Below are 21313 nucleotides of genomic sequence, written 5' to 3'. Positions count from 1 at the left end.
CAGATTTTCCAGCTGTCAACACAGGTCCGACGCTCCAGAAATATTTATTTATTATGCGGCCCGCGCTCGTCATTCTTTCAGTTATCCGGCCCACTGTGAAAGAAGTTTGGTGACCCCTGGTATATACTGGATAAAGGCTTGCTCATGCCATGTCGATCGTGGGGGGATGTTTGACCGTACTTCACTACACAGGTCAATGCGGGTTGGTGGAGGGGTGTCTTGTACTGTTTCAGATGTCACCCGCCAATGATGTTAACTTTGGCCGGGAATAAACTTCAGGATACCGGGTTCATCGTGGAAAAGAGGAGTCTAGCTGGAGTGGTGGTGCAGTGGTTTGCACATTGTTCTGGGTTCTCTCTTCACCAGCCCATGTTGTCTAGAACGGTGAAATATATTGAAACAGCGACCACGATTGACGCTGTGAAGGGGGCAGGGGCGGAGCCACAGGGGGGGCTGGGGGGGGGGCTTAGCCCCCCCTGAAATTTTGGGAAAGTCGGTAATCGGGATAACCGGATATCCGGCTGCTGCAAAATTCTGCAGGCTGCCACTTTGTGTGCTGCCCTGCAGGCTGCCACCTTGTGTGCTGCCCTGCAGGCTGCCACCTTGTGTGCTGCCCTGCAGGCTGCCACCTTGTGTGCTGCCACCTTGTGCTGCCATGCAGGCTGTCACCTTGTGCTGCCCTGCAGGCTGCCACTTTGTATGCTGCCACCTTGTGTGCTGCCCTGCAGGCTGCCACCTTGTGCTGCCCTGCAGGCTGCCACCTTGTGTGCTGCCCTGCAGGCTGCCACCTTGTGCTGCCACCTTGTGTGCTGCCCTGCAGGCTGCCACCTTGTGCTGCCACCTTGTGTGCTGCCCTGCAGGCTGCCACCTTGTGCTGCCACCTTGTGTGCTGCCCTGCAGGCTGCCACCTTGTGCTGCCCTGCAGGCTGCCACCTTGTGCTGCCACCTTGTGTGCTGCCCTGCAGGCTGTCACCTTGTGTGCTGCCCTGCAGGCTGTCACCTTGTGTGCTGCCCTGCAGGCTGTCACCTTGTGTGCTGCCCTGCAGGCTGCCACCTTGTGTGCTGCCCTGCAGGCTGCTTGAGCGGCAGCCTTGCGAACTTATCGAACTTATTAGCCACATCAGCGGCTCCGACCTATTAATAAACTCCGCGTTCAAATCCAATAAAATTAGTTTTATACATTTGTATCGGCCATTGGAAAACATAAACACTGGATATCTCAGAATATTGAAGTCAGCCCCCTCAAAGTCAAAATCCTGGCTCCGCCCCTGGAAGGGGGTTCCCTTCATCCAGCGTTGAATTGACAAAGGGGTAAACATTAATTATTTAATATTCAGAGGGATCACCCAGAATTAATTGGTTGAGACAGGTGCTAAATGTTACATCTCTATATGGTACCTGAAGAAGAGGATGATAGTGATGAAAAAGATCTACAAATGATGATCATTGTTTTTTTTGTTGCTGTTCATGGCAATTGATGATGTGATTTATCATCATGCTGTGGTTGATGATACTGTTGGTGGTAATGTGATTAACATTTTCATACACGGTTTTATTTGGGTTCTGAAGCTCTTTCTCAGGAGAGCCGTGCATTGTACTGTTTATTAAGTGTTTTGCATGTGCGAGGAAACGGGAAACCAGACAAAACTCATGCACCGTACAAAGTGATAAACCTCAATGGTTTAGACAAAGGGGTTCATGTTACCTTTGGCTGAACTGCCAATTCCTAGCCACCAAGTTTTGTGAGTTTTAGAAATCTGCGTCATCCACAACCCATTTTAGGGCAGTGACATGGGTTAGCGGGAGCATATTCGGTGCGTTTTGCAGAGGTTCACGGTTCAAATCCAGCAGCTGCCCTGGTTATAACTGAATATACCCGTAATAATATGCGTTGTCTGCTTCGTAGTGGACTTTAGTTTCTGTCACGTCATTCGCGAGAGTAGGCCAATCATTGGCTGCCAAATTCGAATAATTCCCCTGCAAATCACTCATTTGGGATTACACACAGCAACATTGCCCCCGACTGCGAAAATATAACAGGACCCTCCAGAGAAATAATTATAAGAGCGAAGTTATCCTGGGTAAACAAGAAGTAATAACAAAAAACCCGCTTCCTGATATGCAGCTCACCTGTCATGTGGGGCACGTGGTCATTTGCTCTGTAAGTGAATAAGATTGGTGATGGAATGGTAGGTAAAAAACAGTGAATGCATTTGGGAGGATGACCAACGCAGATGAGCTCATGTTCGGGAGTGGGGATTGTGACATCGTAAGACGATGAATGGCAATGATGCGGGGAGGCCTTCATCCAGCAGCGGATCGAGATTTGATGACGACGAAGAATATGAAAAAAATTAATACAAAGGGGATGACAGAATAGTCACCGATAATGCCACCATATTTGCGAAGTACAGCACTCTACACGATTACACTGTGTTACATCACTCCACTGCACCACTTATGCATTACACCAGGGCAGGATTCCAAAATCCCACACATAGATGTTGATAACTGTCAAAAGGTCCACAATGATGCATTCAGATATCTGCTCGCTGTGCTCCCATCTCCTCAACAACTCCCAGACGAGAATGTGATGCATCAACCATTGCCTCCAAAGGGCTGAATAACAGTAATCACCACGAACAATACATTTCGGGTGGGTCTTGTATCGGGATGTTTGGCCAACAACATTGAGTGTTTGGCATGTGGTAGGAAAATAAAAGTTTCCAGATAAAAACACAAAGATGGAAAGACCAATACACAGCACTTCCCTTTATCCAAATCACAGTCCCATGCCTCACACACCTGACAAGCAACCCAGGCGGTCACCCACACAAGAACTTACCAGGCTTAATCCTACTTCGCTAGTATGAGAATGTGCCAATTGCTGCCAGTAATGGGGTTAACATAAAGAATTCACTATTGTTTTAAATTATATTTAAAATATATTTCTCAGTTTTAAAATATGAAATTGATGGTGAAAATACTCAAATAATAAATTCACGTAGTTAGGTTCTGAACCTATCTACGTGACTTTACCGAAAGACCCAAATAATATAAATTCATGCAGTCACGAAAGCTTTAAGTCAAGACTCAAATAATATGTTGTTGAAACTTCATGTGGAATGCCACAATGTTATTGAATTGAGTGTATGTAGATATAAGGTTGCCCAAAAGAAGGTTTAATGAGACAAAATTTAGCTTATAATAGGTAAATTTTTATCCATCTTTTACTATTCCTGGTGAAAAAGTACAAGTCGACAGGAAATATATCTTTGAAATAATTCAAGTATAGGTTAATTTTCTTTCTTGGCAATGATACATGTTGGCTGCAGATGTACAATTTTAGAGACTAATATTATACGATTTCAAAAGTAAGTAGCTTTGGGCTTCGTAATGCCTGGAAGATTATTCAATGGGAAAAAAAACAAAAATCGGTATTTGTTACAAGGCATGGGTTTCATAGCTTGGTTTTGGACAGTCTTTCTCTTTCCGATGGCTGAACCAAAGGAGTGTAATTTACGAGAAGGCACTGTTCCGTAGGAGGCACTGCATATTCTTAGCTCTTTCGGTAAAGTCATGTTGAAGGGAAACAATAAAATAATAAAATATATTTAAAACAATAAAAATACTCACGACGTTTCGACCATAACACAAACGGTCATCATCAGGTGTGAAAACCAACGGCAAGTGGTACTGTCTTCAGGTAAAAAAAAATAACTGAGAATCATTTCCACCTGTGGATATGTAGACACGGATTTGTGAATCTCCATGTCTATAAGTATGCTTGCATGTCTACTATTGTGGGGGGTTATATAATTATTGTATCATTTGTGCTCTGTGCTCAGACGCCAAGAAGATAGCTGGGTTATTGAGATATGTATAGTAATTGGCGCATAATGTATTACTAAAGCCTATATTGAATAATATTATGATGTGGTCAGTATTGTGGGAGTGTAATAAATAAATAGCACAAACTTTAAAAGCGTAGTTTTTCTTTCTCCATTGTATTTCATCATTAACTTAAATTGTGTATAGCAGTTAAAACACCGTATTCTAGTCACCGTCAGGGCAAAAACACAAGTTGTCTCACTCCTGATTGGCTAGACAGGTAACATAGGTTAATCCTTCTGTGTGCCCCTCGCATTGGCCCTCATCTTGGCTTCTTGGAACTGACTCTGAAACCACAAAAGTATCTTAGTCTCGTCCCCCCTCAGTTCAAGCGTTTGAGTGGTCGTTTTACGCCGTGACCGCCTAAAGCGGGTTAATATCGTCACAGAACCACATAACCTTGAAACCTGAGGCTGCCACTTGCCTTCATGAATCATTCATTTTGCATTCACACGGCCAACTCTGAACTCACGATTCTGGCTGCCTCACTCGCCCACCTTGTTTTCATCTTGAAGCGGCCCAAAGCCATTGATCATCCCGAACACAGCGCTGCATACGTATCACGTAGTCACGTTTCACTGCAAAGAAGAATGATCGTCAATGCGAGCTCAACTGTTAGTCGACGGAGTCTGTTTAGCTTCAAGGTAGCACAGTGTGCAGTCATTTCAACAATAGTACTGCAGTACTGTCATCATAGATATAAGCATAAAACGCCCTCAATGTGTCTCACATCCATTGCGATTTACGTTGCATAATTGTGCGCGAGAAACTCGCACTGTTCAAAATTTGCAACGCCTTTTAATGGAAACAATATAATATAACATCTCAGGAAATGTCCATTCTTCAGAGCAAATGTATTGCAGAAAATCTACTTACGTTTGGAGATTACATTGAAACCTTCGCAGAATGTTGCTGTAAAAATAGATATTAGTTCACATATTCACACTTTATCCATATATTAATTCAATTGAAATGAGAAATAGCATGGATATGTAATGAGTCTTTTGTAGATATGTACATGATAATATAGTTATTAGAGTATCTTTCGCAAATTGGCCTTGGGCTGAAATAGACCGAGGCCAAGAGCACTGTATTAAATACCACAATTATGAATGTCAGTCGCTGAGTCTCTTACAGTGAGCCAGTATTACTGTGTTAATATTGTACTCAATTCAGGTACGCGGTGTTGTTGTGGTGGATGGTTCAGCTCGCTCATTTTATTCTGGGCAGGGGTTGAAAACGTATTGCCATTCCTGTACCCCTTTCCCTGGGGATCACCCTTGAAAAATAGCTATCTAGCTTGATGGACTTTCCTCTGGGATACCAAAAATAAATTATTTGAACTGGAACTTAGCCCATCATCCTTCCAGCATTTATAAAGTTAGTACCACTTGGTAAGAAATATGTAATTCCCCTCAAACATTTCAGGACTGTTATTTCGAAACTTTATCATATGCAATGTCTCAAACGAAATAACTCATTCTGCTTACTCCTCACAAACAGCAGAGGTTATACATCTCATTAAAACCAAATACAAATTTGTTAAGAGACTGCAACATTGCTCAGGGCTGTTCCTCAGGAGGGTCCTGCTTTGGATGTTTAAAAATCATTTATTTGTGATTTTGAAATGTGGCAATAAATGGAGTACCTGGACAAAATCCCATCCATACGATGGAAGAACACTCAAAACTGAGGAGCAATTTGCTGTATTGTCTCTTGCAAGTACTATACTTTATTTCACACGTGTGTCCAATGCACTTAACCTCTGCATCATGTACTACAGTACCATTGACTTCAAGTTCCTGGATTACAGGAATAAAAAACCACATGTGGCCTTGAGGTGCAAACCTTAGAATACATTTCAGAGAACTACTTTGAGTGGTATTTTTATCAGCACAACTTTGTCAAACTGAAGCTGGATCTACTGCAAGGTGCATTGTGTGACTTTTCGATGATGACTCGGTTTTCCTGTGTTGCCTTTCTGAATGGGTTCTCGTTTGTGATGCCCCACACAGGAGCATTTTTCCAGAACATTGGCATGAAGTGACCGGCAGGAGCAGCTCCACAAAGAGGCCACCATGGCAGAGCGTACAGGCATTGGGAAGAATGTGGTAAGAGCTGCCATGCACCAGACACCACTGTCAACTCTCAGAACAATTGTTACGGACCACCGTGCTCCAGCAAGGTTCTTCACCATTAATTCCACTCATAGCATCTGCAACAGTTCCAAGGACCACTTCCTACTGCCCTGTGAACCGCCAGTCGTCCGCGGACTCTACGTTGGGAAGCACTGCCGTACAGTAATTGCACACATTAGTAAGCAGTTTTTTTCTTATGTTTGGGAAAGCCTCAGCGATTTGCTGGAAATCCAACAGGGAGGCATAAAGGATTGAGTTAAACTGCTGGGTTGTGTTGAAAGCATGTGTGGTGGGCTGTGAAAGTGCCGTGTATCGGGCTAACCCTCTTACAGTATGCATGAGCGCCGCTTTCCATCGCTCTGCCTCGCCTGCAGCGCGGACTGCTGAGGCTTTGTTACAGCAGGTGGCTGTGTTTCAGCCATTATACCTTGTCCAGCACAGTTCCAATTCAATTCATTGTGTGGCATTTAACCAAACAAGATCACATTCTTAGATTATCTGTTTTTTCGTGCAAAACTTGAGTATGGGGTGGTTATTAGTATGAATACACTTAAGTTAACGGTATTTTTTTACATTTTAAATGTTGGCTTGTGACAACACACAGTGGACATATTTTATATATACTTCGTAAGTAAAAAATGGCAAAAGTGTCTCTCTGCTCAAATGGGCAATGGGAATTGCTCTTCTCCGTTGGAAAATCTAAAAACAGTGGTGAAAATTCTTCAATCCTTTGTCTGGATCTTCAGAACAACCACTCTTGGTGTTCGTACAGCTCATTATACGGCCTCATCAGGTGGAGCTCGTTTTACTGGCACTGGAGCAGCAACGAATTAGACAGGCCAGGACTTCCTGACATTGTAACTGTGCGGGTGAGAAAACATCACTCGGACTTTGGACATGTCCGCCAGGTGAATGATCTGACGCCGATGTATCTGGTTCATCGGTATGCTATTCGAATGAAGGAAGAAAGAACCTGCCACGTGTTCTTCCAAGCCACCACCTGTTTCCACCAGTTCAGCATTGACTGGCTCTGAGCCCTAAGTCACATGGAATGCTGCAAGATCGGTCATTGCGGAGGTCTTGACAACTAATTTCTGGCCATGCACATTAGTGGAAGTAATTGTACTGTCATAGAAGAAATAATGACGATGATGATGAAGCTAAGTTGTTCTGGGCCAGGAACTAAACTTGAAATATCAAAACAGAACTTCAGATCCACTGAGTTATAGCCTGGCTATGTTACATACAGAAGTGAAATATCATCGTCAGCCATGATCAATCCACTGCAGAATTAAGTCCTCTTCATGCCATTGCCATTTGTCGTGGTCCTGCAGTGTAACAATATACCTGGCACCTGTGTAGGAGCCAATTTCATCGCTTTATATTTGCGGTGGACACCAGTGACATGAATACTGTATAAGTAATTATATACACGATAAATCTATGTAGTCTCTAAGTAATGTATTGTCGTCCCGTGCTGTTTTCTTGCCAGACCTTGTACGGCATTAAGAGTGTAGTCGGGATGCCGGCTGGCCTCTCAGGCTGGGCTGGAGTGTCAGGAAGAAGCTGTTGAGTGTTCTGGAGCTTTTGAGTGACTCACAAGTGCCTTCAAGAATCAGTGTGGCGCTGCTGAGGACGATAATACTTTGGATTTTGACAAAAGCCGGTGCCGTACTTTTAGCATAACCAGTGGCAGAAGTGGTGAAACTTGAGGTTTACTTCATGAGACAAGCTTGCCAACCAGTTAACAATTAAATATCCACAGCTGCTTGGAAATTGGATACGCCAGAACGTATGTCTCATTAAGTCGCACAATGCTGTTCAGACTGTGACTGCGAAAAACTTTCAGTAGCAGCAGTGTGAGTTTCGGATGTAACATGAGAGAGGAGTGAAACCTGGCAGATGGTTCACGTGTCTCATTAGCTGTCTGTGCATATTCTGCCATCTGCACGTGACAACGTGGCTGCACTTTATGCACGTGCAGTGGGCTGCAAGTACATGTTTTAAAGCACGTGTATAAGATATGGCCCAGAGGCACTTACAGGTATATAAGAAGATGAAGTTTCTCCATAGCTGGGTACATGACAAGGATAATGTTAACATTACATTTGTATAAAGGGACTGAACCAGTATGGCCAAGGTCCTGGGTCCAAATAATGGGCCCCAACCTAAGATATGACCAAAGCTGTTGTTTCAACAAGTTTAATTGAGCCAGACCAATGCAATGTTTCCATCGCCACTTGCAAGTGAGCTGGTTGGCCCATAAAGTCCTGGGCCATGCCAGCCTGTCTCATTTCCTATCCCAATGCTCCACGAATCACTGAGTTTTGTGGACTCATCACCTACCACTCCGTCCACTCTGCTCCCTCCCCCTCCATACCCACTGTGGGCAGAGGGAGAAGGGTTACTTTTAAATATAATTTTACACACGCTTGGGTTCGGTAAGGCTACCCCCAAATATTTGTTTTGTAATTTTAAGGTGTGCTGCGCATGCTATCGTGCTGCATTATATCACACTGGACTTGCAATCAAGAGATCGCTAGTTCGATCTTCCGGCACAATTATGAGCATTTTGCCTAAGATCAAGTGTAGTGTCTGTTCTTATCAGTCTAATTACTGATATGTACCACATTGCGGTACCTTATTTCATGCCCTTTTCTTAAAAAAAATCCAGTTTCATTCCCTTCACCTTTTACGGATATCAGAAACAACATCCTTGAACAAATGTAGTGTTTCAAATGCTTGGGCTTACTGATTGATTAAAGCTTACATTGCATCCCAATATTGATCACATCTCAAAGAAAATCTAATAAAAAATAGGGTTTTTATACAGAAGCAAAATGTTTTCCCATTTTATTGTGCCTGCAAATTGTTGAAACTATCATTCTACCACTTTCTGACGAGTGTGACACTCCTCATGAATCACCAACCAGACTAAACCCGCCTTATCATTCTGCTCTTCAATTTGCACTGGATGCACCATACAGGACTCACCATTGTGACCTCTACTTAAAATCCAATCTCACGTCACTTGATGCAGTAAGAATAAATCTACAACTGGGCCCTGTTCATCCATAACATCCTAATTTGCAAATCTGAGCTATACTTAGCTAATTCATTAACCCCATTGTCGAACCCAATAAACCTAAGACGTCCATCTAATTGCCTTTTACCTATCCCAAGAACAAGAATAGGTGACAAAGCCTTTGCCATTGCAGCATCAACGTTTTGGAACAACCTTGTTTTCTCCCTTAATATCGTACGTTTTCCTTTAAAAAATATCCTGAAGCAGAAGATTAGTGCTGGATACAACTTCGTTTAAAATTTCATCCTTTCCCATGCATCGATAGTTACATTTTAATGTGCAATTTTATTGAAGGACTGTATGTGGGTCTTGGTGTGGTCTGGGACTGTTATTGATGTTGTTTTGCTGCCTTACCTGAGTGTGAGAATTAGTGTACTTATGCAATTTGAACATATACGTTTATCTCATTTGCGTATTATTTTTTAGTGATTTGCTTTCCTGCCCTATACTTTGCACTCCAATTGCTTTTTTGTAATGTTTGTTGTTGTAACTTTCTGACTTGCCCCTCCTGGACATCTGTGAAAAAGAGCTTCATAGCTCACCAGGTTTCTCCAGGATAAAGGAAGATTTTGATTGACACCAATGGCATTCGACCTCTTGACCTTATGTTCTTATATCCCTTGTTCATATTTCCTCATTTAGTAAACAATTGTGCAGTCCTGTAATACCCCACACATAATGGACAGGTTTTTTTTCGTAGCAATTTCGTACCGCATTGTGAAGAACACATAAACCTATTGAAAAATGTGGAAACCTGCAAAAGTGTCACTGATACTCACAATGGCATCTTTGTGTGCACACAAAAAGGTGCTGGAGCGTAGATATGGCATAAAATACGGGTCCTGTCTCGTTACAAGGGTTTTTGCTGCATTCAGCTTCTGTTGACATTTTTCCATGGCTTTTGTCCCACTGAAAGGTTTTTCAGCTTGTGTGACAGATTTACTCTCTGCACCGATGACCAACAAAAATACACTTGCACACATCTTTGATTGAGCCAAGCATTACGTACACAAATTTGTATAACAGTTTTTCACATTCAGCCACAATGAGTGTCAAAACTTTTTTTCAAGAAGATTTCCACGTGGGATGTTTAATATATTTTGTCTATGTTTGCATGTGTGACCAAATGACAGTATCTTCAGAAAAGCCATGAATAACCAATTTTTATTGAGAAATATTGATTACATTTAGGTTAGCTCTTAATCCGTGGATTTGATCGAGATATTTTTTGAGCTAATCTATGAAAGCAGTCAAATATATAGTCAACTCTTAGTGATGAAATAATGTTCCTGTGAGCGGCGTGCAATTGCTGCCCTTCAACATGATCAAGTCAGCCAATTAGTGAATTCGGTAACTTACTCTTTGGTCTATTGGGTAAAGTCACGTAGGTGAAAATAAAATAACAAAAAATCACGACGTTCCGGCCACAACACAAGCGGCCTTTATCAGGTGAAGGGACGAGACTGTCTGGAGGACAGCGCAAGAGTATGGATCCTAGCAGTCACGAAAGCTTTAAATCTAGAATTCGGTAACTATTCAAATATAAATATGCTAGATTTACTACCCGGCTTCGCCAGGGACTTGGATTCACCACTTTGTCCCCCCGGTGGCGATGTTCACACAGCACACCAGTTACTCGTTTGAGGCTGAGTTAAAATATTCGTCACCGGTGGTGGCCGTGAGCGAGAATCGAACTCGGGTCGCCGGGTTCGTAGCGCAGCGCGGTAACCACTACACCACCGCTCCCCACACACACACATGCACGCGCGTGTCCATAGGTACACATACACGCGCTTGCTGCAGACACACACAACTTTCAGGGTGCGTACGGCAGTAAACGACTGAAATAATAAAGCAATGCTGCGCGAAGAACGCCTTAGACCTGCAACACATTTGTACGGAGGGTTTGGGGGAGGGGGGATGCGTGACGTCAGCAGGTACACTGCTGTGACGCTTCCGCATGCGCGGGTGACATGACAGATGTGACGTCACAGCTCACTTGCCGTGCAAAATATTTGCATTATTGCGCCCCCCCCCCACCTCCAAAAAAAACCAAAAGTATATTTTTACAATTTTTGCATGGTGTACAGTCTGGAAAGTACCCAGATGGCAAATTTAAAATTTTTTGCATGTCGGGAAGTATGCTAAACATTTTGAACAGATACACATAATCACAAATTTCCCTTTTATATATATCCACTTGTGATTTTTGGTCTACCTCAATGCACTGTAGTTAATGCACTGCAGTTACTAGATTATCTTAGTTTGCATCTTTATTGAGGGTGGTTGATTTCACCTCGTCATGGTCAGCCCCGCTTGGTCTTTGGTGGGTAGTTGTTGTTGTCTTCATGCTTGATGACTTGTAGCCACTCTAAGTCAACGCTGACGAAAAGAACACTTCCATTGTCAATGATTTTGTTCGCAAGGTTTACTAACAAGTTTAACACTGGTGAGAACACACTCATAGTGGTGTTTACACAGTATCATAAAAGTGTTTGTTGCATTTATTTTAAATTCTCGTGGGTGTCAACTGTCCATAAAAGATGCAGTGTACACGAACTTAACTGCTGAGAATTTCATCAAGTGGATAGTGTGTGGAGAGGCTCTTGATTTGTTAGAGCAGCCGAGTGTGGTGTGTATATATTCATGCGTTTGTCATGTGGGAGTATAGTTTATTGTTTATGCAAACAAGTGATATTCACGTGGGGTTTTTAGTGTACGTGGCCAACTAGGTACAGAGCACAATTGTACACCTATGGTTGAGAGGTGTAGTTGTTTATACATTTTACTAGTCCTTTAACATTAAAGCAAGTTCTATTTTTGGCAAACACACATTACCAGAGGCATTGGCATCAACCTCGTCTTGTATTATTCAGCTTGAACCGAGTACCGATTGTCTTTCGTGTGTCAGCATTACCACTGACCATGACCTCACCATCCTTTTGTGTTTTGCTATGCTTTCAATCAGTTCTGACTCGCATTACAAGCCCTAATGGACTATCCAGAATATCTTCTCAAAATTGGGAGTGCTGGTGCAAGACTTCAGCATACTGCACATCAATCAACCATTTCTATGTGAACCATCCGGATCTGAATTTGGCCCTAAATTGCCACGGGATGTCTCTGCCTACAATAAGTGTAATGCCTGATGAGCTGTATTTGAAAGATAACCGAGTCTGGCACGGTGCTAGTCTGCACCACCCCTTGTATAATGGTACAGCACAATAGTGGGCACTCGACAACCTTGTATCCACATCACTCCAGATGGTTATCTTTTGTCTTTGAGTTTCAATGCAGCAGTCAGTTTGTGAGCGTGCGGGCCTGTGATGCTATAGTGTAGTGGATAGCGAGCTGCACAACGAACCTTAACGGCTTGAGTTCGATTTCCACTCATCAACCAATATCAGCGGTGAATATCTGAGAATATATTTTTGTCCTACCCTAGGTTGACTCAGCCTTAAATGAATAGCTGGCACCATGTGGAAACATCAGTTCTGTGGAGACGCAGGCTTCCTGTTGTAGTGCGCCATACCAGCCTTCATATGTGCTTGCGATCAACATTAGCCTCAGCGGCTTGTTAAGGCTATTTGTGGATATATTTTTTTATTTGTCTTTGTGGAGCTCAGTTAGTGGATGATATATAACAACAACAAAAAGTGGAGCGGAGTGTTAGCTGCTGAACTGGAGTTATGAGTGCTTCTCTCGTGGCCACTCAGCAGCAGGTGTCGAGGTCACACTTGACGTCGCCGACGCCAAACCCGCAACACGTTTATCTCTGACTGACCTCTGTTGGTGTGGGGCCCTTGACAAAGTAAGCTTCTTGTAAAACATTACATTGTAAAACTGTGTAGACCGTCAACGTGGAGTAACTCATGCAGCCAGCTATGGCTCTAGGATTTGGTGTTACATGTTATTTATGTAGTTTATTGTAAAAATTCGGTCACAGTCCCTGTGATCGCTGTTACGTTGCAATTATGGCTTTATTTTTTTGGTAATTTCGAAAACGTTTTTTTTGTTTGGACATGTTTGTTTTATTGTAGTACGGAGTTAGACTGATGGCCTTAATCTAAGTTTTCTTGTGGTTGTTGTTGTTGTTTGATTTGCATCCCACTGGGATTTTTTGCACACAGCGTTGGTGTACGGTGCTTATTTCAGGAATATTTTGCTATTTTTTTCATGGATTTTCTGTTTGCACAGTCACACATAGTCAATTTAAGATGTTTTTCTTGTTCGTGTTTTTGTTTTTTTTGTTTGTTGTGGTTGCACCCGATTCAAGAGCCGAATGGCTCACAGGGCTATACCAAAATAAATAAACTGAATTTTTTTTTAAACGTACGTCCCGAATGGTTGTATACAGTCGTACCATGTGAAGGTCGTGGAACATTGCTTCTGCACTGGGACTCCAATGAAAAAAGCCGTGGGCCACATGCCTCGGAAAGCGTGCAAGGTAAGGCACATCGTATAAGGCAAGGCAGATGTAAGGAATGTCTCTAGATAGTGTATGTGTGCCTGCATCAGGGGAGAATGCAGAGGGACATTATCATAGGCAACTGTTTTAAATGGAGTCATTGAAATAGTGACACATCCCAATGAATGAAATTGAAATGTATTTATGGTCATATGAGTTTGCATTGTGATGCAGTATCTTATGTAAATAGTGTGCAACGCAAAAGTACATGAATGGATGTTACATTCAGCGAACAATTAATGATAGTATTCTGCCGAAAACAAACAAACAAAAAGTAGACATTTGGTATAAGGTACTCATTCTATAACATCGTGGCAGTTTATCTCCTTGATGTTTTATTTAGGGTTTTCTTTTAAAAGAGATGCTTTATTTCAATGTGGATTCACCTACTCTAAACCTACTTCCATACCTGTCTTCTTACCAACTTGTCTACTTAGAGGGATTATTATTTGTACCGCATGTGTCGACATAATAAAAGTATTCTGTGCTGTGTAAAAGTATTACGGTAATTATAATATTATAATTTTTAGATTCTGTGTGAAAGCTGTAGTTATTCAGTGGAAGAGCAATATTAGCTGGACATATATTGATGCTGTTGGAAATCAAATGTATAACTTGCATTCATATGAGGCTGTAAACAACTCTGCATATTTATATCAAATGTATTTTAAATAGTTTTCTCTGAGTTAGAGTTTGTAAAAAAAAATGCTCCACCTTTATGAATGGCTTTTGATAAGGTGTGTGTCTTTATGATAGCTTTTGTGCCAGCATCAATTTCCACTTAATTAAATGCCCTTTCATAGTCAGGAAAATCGTGGCATAATGGTATGTAATATTTTTTTATTTTTTAGAACATGATTGAAGAATGGTAGATAATATCTTTTAAAATCAGTGGCCTATACATTTACTATTATTTGATTCTAAGGGATGCGATTGTGATGAGAGGGTACATGATCTAAAGTAATCATAGTAAACGGTACATTTATAATCATACTATATGAGAGAAAAAAAAGCCTGGCTGGCCAGATTGCTGACCGGCCAGTCACATACAAAGGACGTGTGCACTGCTCGTGATAATAAAAAATATTTGATATATATAAAAAAATGTAAACCTTCAAATCACTATTGTCTACATTTTTCAAAGAATAATAGGGCATCCTGCCACAACTGAGATTTCATTTCTGTATAAACATTTCTTAAATAGATCTGCTGATTTTTATCCAAGAACCGGTCCAACTTTTTTGAAAAGTGATAACTGAATGTTGCATGAAAGAAAACAAACATACTGCATTGATACCATAGAACATATATCCTGTTCTGTCACAGAGCTGATATCTAAGCATCGGCCTCTTCAGTTGTTTGAGAATGTGTGGATTGGAATCGGAGGTGTAAAACTCCAACAAGAGGAAGATCGTTCTGTTATTTTCCAATATAAACTAGTGCTTATATTTATTACATACGCTGCATTTTGACATGGATATCAGGAGCTAGCGTAACCTGGATTGGGTGTATCATTCGAGCTGTCATCTAATAACATCTGTACGAATTCATGGTTGATAAGTCTGATGTAGTCATTCATGTAAGTAGGCTCAGCAACTTCACGGTGTTCATTATCACGAGGATGACCTTTAAGGGTGATTATGGTCATGTTTTTTTTATCGAATATTGTTTCGGTGGTTAAAGTGATTTGTGTATTGTTTATGAAGCGAAAAATAATTGGAGGGCATTTCCACGGACGAACTCAGAACCAATGCCGCTCAATTCTGTAGATCTACATTTATTTTTATTACCAGAAGCCACCACTGGTAGGCGCCGTTGCCACTCGGTAATTCTTTTCCCCTCCCAAGGTGTAATCCTGTAGCTGCTCTCTCGCTGGTTTCAGCAGTTCTACTGCTGGATTACATTTTTTCCGCCTGAGGACGACCACTTGTGTTGCGACCGAAACGTCGTGAATTATTTTATTTTATACCTACGTGACTTTACCGAAAGAACCAAAGTATAATCCTGTACTTTAGAAATTGTTTCCACATTTGTGCAATAATTAATAGTTGAATTTACTAAAACATGGACAATCCATAACATATTTAACATATTTTTTATTTTCACATTATAGTAATTTGCGCATTTTAGTACAGCATTTACCTGTTGCAGTGCTTCAATTATTCTTTTGGTTTCACGGTCCAAGTGGGCTTGAGACCATGGCATATGTTGGGGGAATAAGGGGTGGCAACATTGTCTCGAGGGCAATGTTCTTCATTGCAAGGCCGCGGGTCACGGGCAGCCCCTAGCGGCCTTTAGTGCGACCCCTGACAATACACAACATGTGAAAACACCTCCCATCGTTGTGCTGTCAAACCCGAATGGTTTCAAATGGTGCGGCGGTTTTCACACTGATGATGTCTTATCGGCGAAAGTGGCCCCCCTCTTAAAATGAGTGAAGAACACTTGGTCCAGGATCACTCAAACTGCACGGAGCAAAGTGGCGATACAGATCTTTTCGGATGAAAATATGATTGTACTTCATCATGTGATTGTACTTTATCATGTGGTTGTAATCTGATTGTACTTCGTCATGCTCAGTAATACATGTGACAAGCATAGCACCTGGATTCGTTACGTTGCAGTACTTTGGGGTGGGCGGTAAGAATGGAAATTCAGTACAGTGATTTGAGAAATATAAATTCTTCCTTCATTTTGTATACACATTGGGGGCCGTCCATAAATGACGTCACGCACCTGGGGGGCGGGGGGGGTCAGACATTTGTGACGATGTGTGACGAGGGGGGGGGGGTGAGAAATGTGACGTCACATCAAAATGCGCAACTTTAAATAAATATAGACAACACGTCCTACTTAATTAAATAGACTTTTTAATAAATGGTTTCTCCTACAACATCAGAGTGCAGCGGCACATTAAATACGCACTGCAATGACAATAGTTTAAAGCGATTTGAAGCGTGTTTATTATTTTGGGGGGGGGGGGGCAGAGCTTTGTGACGTCATATTTGAGGGGGGGTCTGACTTTTTGTGACGCCGTGTGACGAGCGGAGGGGGGGGGGCGTTCAACAAAATTGCGTGACGTCATTTATGGACGGCCCCTTGTTTAATTTAACCACATCAATGGCATATTTGTGTTGCAGTATATCTTTGTGGTATTGCTTTACTGCAATGTTCATTGAATTCTTATCGTGTGGTTGCACGCATGCCTGCTGCTGCTGCTTTTAGATTATATTGTGTTTCGCTGGACACGCTCTACGGAATAGAGTTATAAACATAGGGTATCTCAGGGGTAGCAAACACATCACACACCTCAGTAATTAACGCAATCGGGTGTCCCCATCTTGAGAGGCCACTTTTGTTTTCGTGTTTGTTAGCAGGATGCAGTGGTTAGGGGCCGTCCATAAATGACGTCACGCGATTTTGGACGATTTTGACCCTCCCCCCCCCTTCGTTACAGGCGTCACAAAAAGTCAGACCCACATCAAATATGACGTCACAAAGCTCTGCCCCCCCCCCGCCCAAAACCATAAAACATGCTTCAAATCGCTTTAAACTATTGTCATTGCAGTGCGTATTTAATGTGCCGCTGCACTCTGATGTTGTAGGAGAACATTTGATAAAAAAAGTATATTTAATTAAGTAGCACGTGTTGTCTATATTTATTTAAAGCTGTGCATTTTGATGTGACGTCACATTTCTCAAACTCCCCCTCGTCACACATCGTCACAAATGTCTGACCCCTCCCTAGGTGCGTGACGTCATTTATGGACGGCCCCTTAGTAGGCTGCACTTTGAACCCGGTGGCCTGTTTTTATTTCCTGGTCACAGCTGACATCAATGGCGAGTGGCATCCAAACTGGTTCTGGTCACCCCTCCCCCCTCTATTCAACAACCCATACTGGCCAGATTGTCGCATTTACTGGTGAAGTATGGTCAAACAACTTCCATGCTTGACATCAAAATTGTTATTTCAAAGAGACTTCCCTAACTACATATTTACACCACATTACATTTTTGTTTATTGTAATCCACGGAACTTGTGCGATTGATTCGTTACAAGCATTCTTATCTCATCAACATTCTTCTATTTTCCCCTGCTGCTATCACAGTTATTGCTCTGATAAACCATACGCCTTGAGTCTCCAGATTACTATAATGCTTTTTTACATATTTGGTCAACTTCACTCTGTCTCGCTTAAGAAGGACAGAACATTGTTTTCCCACCTACCTTTCCTCGTACGGCTCTCCTTTGGAGCTCCGTCTGTTTTTTTCAGGCTCGTATAACCACACCTAATTTTAACAAATATGTTAACTCTCACCTACCATACTCACTCTTACATACCTTGTTGCTGCTAGCCGCTTTTTTAAGTGCCCATGGGAACAGTTTTGCAGGAATTCATGTTTTTGTAAAAGATGAGAAATTACTATCATGGTGCCATCTCATGTGACGTGGACTCGAATGAACATCTCATAATTTGTGCCAAGGTCAATTGCCAAACCTTAATACTGGTATATATCCACAACAATCATTACAATTTTAGTGAATACAATTGTCTGATAGATGCCCGACTCGATCAAGTAATATTGGTCGAGTTGGGCTGCATTTTTTTAGGCATGCACTTGTCCTACTGAACACAACCTTCCTGTCTCTATTAACCAGCCATATTTCACCATGCTGGTCAGTGTGGGTGGTGAAGATGGGGGTAGTGCATAACAATTATTTATTTTTCTGCACTGCTGACAACTGCCCACACAATGCCTCCCATATCTGTTTTAAGCATGGTAGTCACCCATCCAAGCATTATCCAGCTTCAAGTAACTTCCAAGGTCCGACAGGATCGAGTGCAATCCAATGGTGGAGCCAGGATTTTTAGGTAGGGGGGGCAACCCCTCCAGCAATGAAAAATGATAGGAGTTGTTTGTAAGGACTTGTCCCTTGCTTTTTATTCAGCGCGTGTGGGGTCGAATTCGAACTGTGTGTGATCGGCATAGCGCTCGCTGAAGGTGTTTGCCTTCATGGAAGTCGTGTCCTGTATACGCAACTGCGCACAATCCTGTGAGTCACTTATAACCACTTTGCCGTTACTTATTGCCAATTATGGACTCAGACTATTGTCCTATCATCTCATAGAGTCTATGCTACACAGTGGCAGTGGGGGTCGCAAAATTCCGATTTATAACTAACTAGCTTTACTATCCGGCTTCGCCCGGGACTTGGATTCACCACGACCGGCCGCCTTTGTCTCCCCAGTGGCGATGTTCACACCACACCAGTTACTCGTTTGAGGCTGAGTCGACCTAGGGGAGGCCCAGGACCGGTTCAAATAATCGTCACTGGTGGTGGCCGTGAGCAGGAATCGAACTCGGGTCGCCGGGTTCGTAGCGCGGCGCGCTAACCGCTACACTACAATGCGTTACGCTTCCACGTGCGCGGGTCACGTGACAAATTTGACGTCACAGCTCACTTGCCGTGCAAAAAAATATGCTTTATTGAGCTCCCCCCACCTAAAAAAAACAAAAGTGTATTTATTTAATTTTTGCATGGTGTACAGTCTGGAAAGTACCCACATGGCAAAGTTCAAGTTTGTTGCATGTCGGGAAGTACGCTAAACATTTTGAACAGACACACACAGTCACAACTTTGCCTTTTATATATGGAGATAAACCCCAATGATCCGATCGAAATTAGGGATCTCGATCGGATCATTGGGGGGGCACGTGCCACCCCACCCCACTGGCTCCGCCAGTGCTGCAATCCGTGTGATTTGGTCATAGGCAGACAACAATAATACTGGAGACTGATAATAGGCGAACAGACTAATACAATAATAGCCTCATGGTAGAGGTTAACACATTAACAAAGTCATTCATACAATGCACATACAATGCAGTAATTACAAACCTTTGAAGAGCAATACTTCACATTGAAGGTTCTGCACAATTGAGACTCGGGGACTACTATGGAGGGGCTCTGTACTCCGTGCAACTCCCGTGATCCTCACTTGGCAAAAGGCTTGTTTGGATCGATTAATTAACACAAGAGCCGATTAATGGGATTGTGCACACCTCAATTTGATTCGAGAGTGAAAGAAATTCATTACAGTAGTTATAATCTTTGCAAATTGTTTATGTTATGTGTTATTTTATTTTATCAATTTATTATTTTATTCTCATTCTACGTGTTTATGTTATGTTAAGGCAAATGCAAAATATAATGCATCATAAACAAACAGATCAAAACTGACAGTAAAAAATATTTAAAAAATAATATATGCCTAAATTGGCTCGTGATCACAAATCAATACAAATGCTTTATCATTACATGTTTGCATTTTAGGTACAATTTACCATATGGTATACATTGTTCTTTACATAAAAAAGTAAATTTTCTACAATCTATATACAATTTCGTTTACTGTCATTTATTGTGTGGTTAGTACTATTTGAATTGTTCACATTTTTAGAAAATGTGACATTTTTTATTTTTGTATATGTTCATTTTAAACTTGTCTCAAATGTACTTTATAAGGTTTTACTGTTTTCTCTGCACATAAAATAGATTAATATCAAATAGAAAAAAGACTACATCGGACATAATCGTACGCGATGAATTGTTACAATCCTATTTTCAATCAGAACAAATTCCGTTTGTCGCATTGTCATAGCGCATCTCCCAAACTGACAGATCTGATGGGTCACGGACCGTGCAATGCCCGATGATGACCTCATGAATTTCTGATGGTACACGCCTCATAGTGCTCACATAAATGTGTATACTTATCTGCTGACTAAACACACAATTCGGCGCAGAAAGACTGAAAGAAACATTGTGTGCTGCTAATGTTTACCAAAGCCATATCCAGTTACTGGAACTGTTTAGTTTCTGACAGCCCTTTATGTACGTACTACGTCATCATTCGTAAATAAAATAATATTTCGACCAATGACTCAGAAAACCCACATTAACAAGGGCTATTCTTTATCCTTAAGCCTTTGAATATTTCTCGAAAACCTCCATTGTGTGTTTTTATTAAACTTGATTAGGCGCTTTTGTGAATGCAGGAATTACTCTTTGTTTTTTTCGGTAAAGTCACGTAGAAATAAGAAATAATAATACAATTACATAATAGCATACGACGTTTCGATTGCAACGCAAGCAATCATCATCAGGCACAGAATAGCTGAATTTAAGAGAGAGAGGAAACACAGAACCGCAGATATATATGCAGTCGCCTAAGTAGAGGGAGTTAACACAGAGACACAAAGAGAGGCACACGTATGGAGCACAGAGAGAGAGAGAGCATGACAGAGTTTCCTTTATTTTAGTTCCATACAGTTGTATATTACCGTATTATGCATGGACATATGGTACACTAACTATATTACGTTGTACATATACACTTTATATTTAAATGTACGCTACGATTATACACACTCTCTTTATGTGGTATCATTGAGGATTGTGAGTAATATATTTAGAATCAGAATTTTTATCTAGACTGGAAGCATTCGACGAGCTGAGAAGTTATTTTTCACAGATGTCCAGTAGGGACGGGTCAGAAAGTAAAAACATCAAACAATACAAAAACTAATACGATTGCAAAGTACTGTATAGGAAAGCTGAGCAAGTCACGAAATATAAATAAAAGTAAATAAAGTATACAAGTAAAATAATTATTATTTGTGTTATTTGGGTCTTTCGGTAAATCCACGTAGATAGAAAAAAATATA

General features: G+C 41.6%; 1 protein-coding gene and 1 pseudogene across 6 annotated transcripts in view; both read left to right on the top strand.

Annotated features, from left to right (window-relative positions):
* MYO15A (myosin XVA) overlaps positions 1 to 21313 on the top strand; it is a 197667-nt gene that overhangs the window by 4036 nt on the left and 172318 nt on the right. For 4 of the 6 annotated variants that reach the window (XM_076069917.1, XM_076069916.1, XM_076069915.1 and 1 more), the window contains exon 1: positions 9549 to 13561. In XM_076069917.1, the coding sequence (XP_075926032.1) occupies positions 13520 to 13561 (42 nt within the window). In that variant the 5' untranslated portion in view covers positions 9549 to 13519. Of the gene's footprint in view, positions 1 to 5906; positions 6003 to 9548; positions 13562 to 21313 lie in introns of those variants that run through there. The other 2 variants (XM_076069911.1, XM_076069914.1) reach the window with 2 other exon arrangements.
* Positions 8586 to 8746, top strand: LOC116946364 (U2 spliceosomal RNA; annotated as a pseudogene).

The sequence above is a fragment of the Petromyzon marinus genome, chromosome 26 (assembly GCF_048934315.1).
Source record: "Petromyzon marinus isolate PM22_M1 ecotype Great Lakes invasive population chromosome 26, UKy_Petmar_22M1.pri1.0, whole genome shotgun sequence".
Lineage (NCBI taxonomy): Eukaryota > Metazoa > Chordata > Hyperoartia > Petromyzontiformes > Petromyzontidae > Petromyzon > Petromyzon marinus.
The sequence above is the reverse complement of the archived record's forward strand: the minus strand, read 5'-3'. Positions and strand labels throughout refer to the sequence as shown.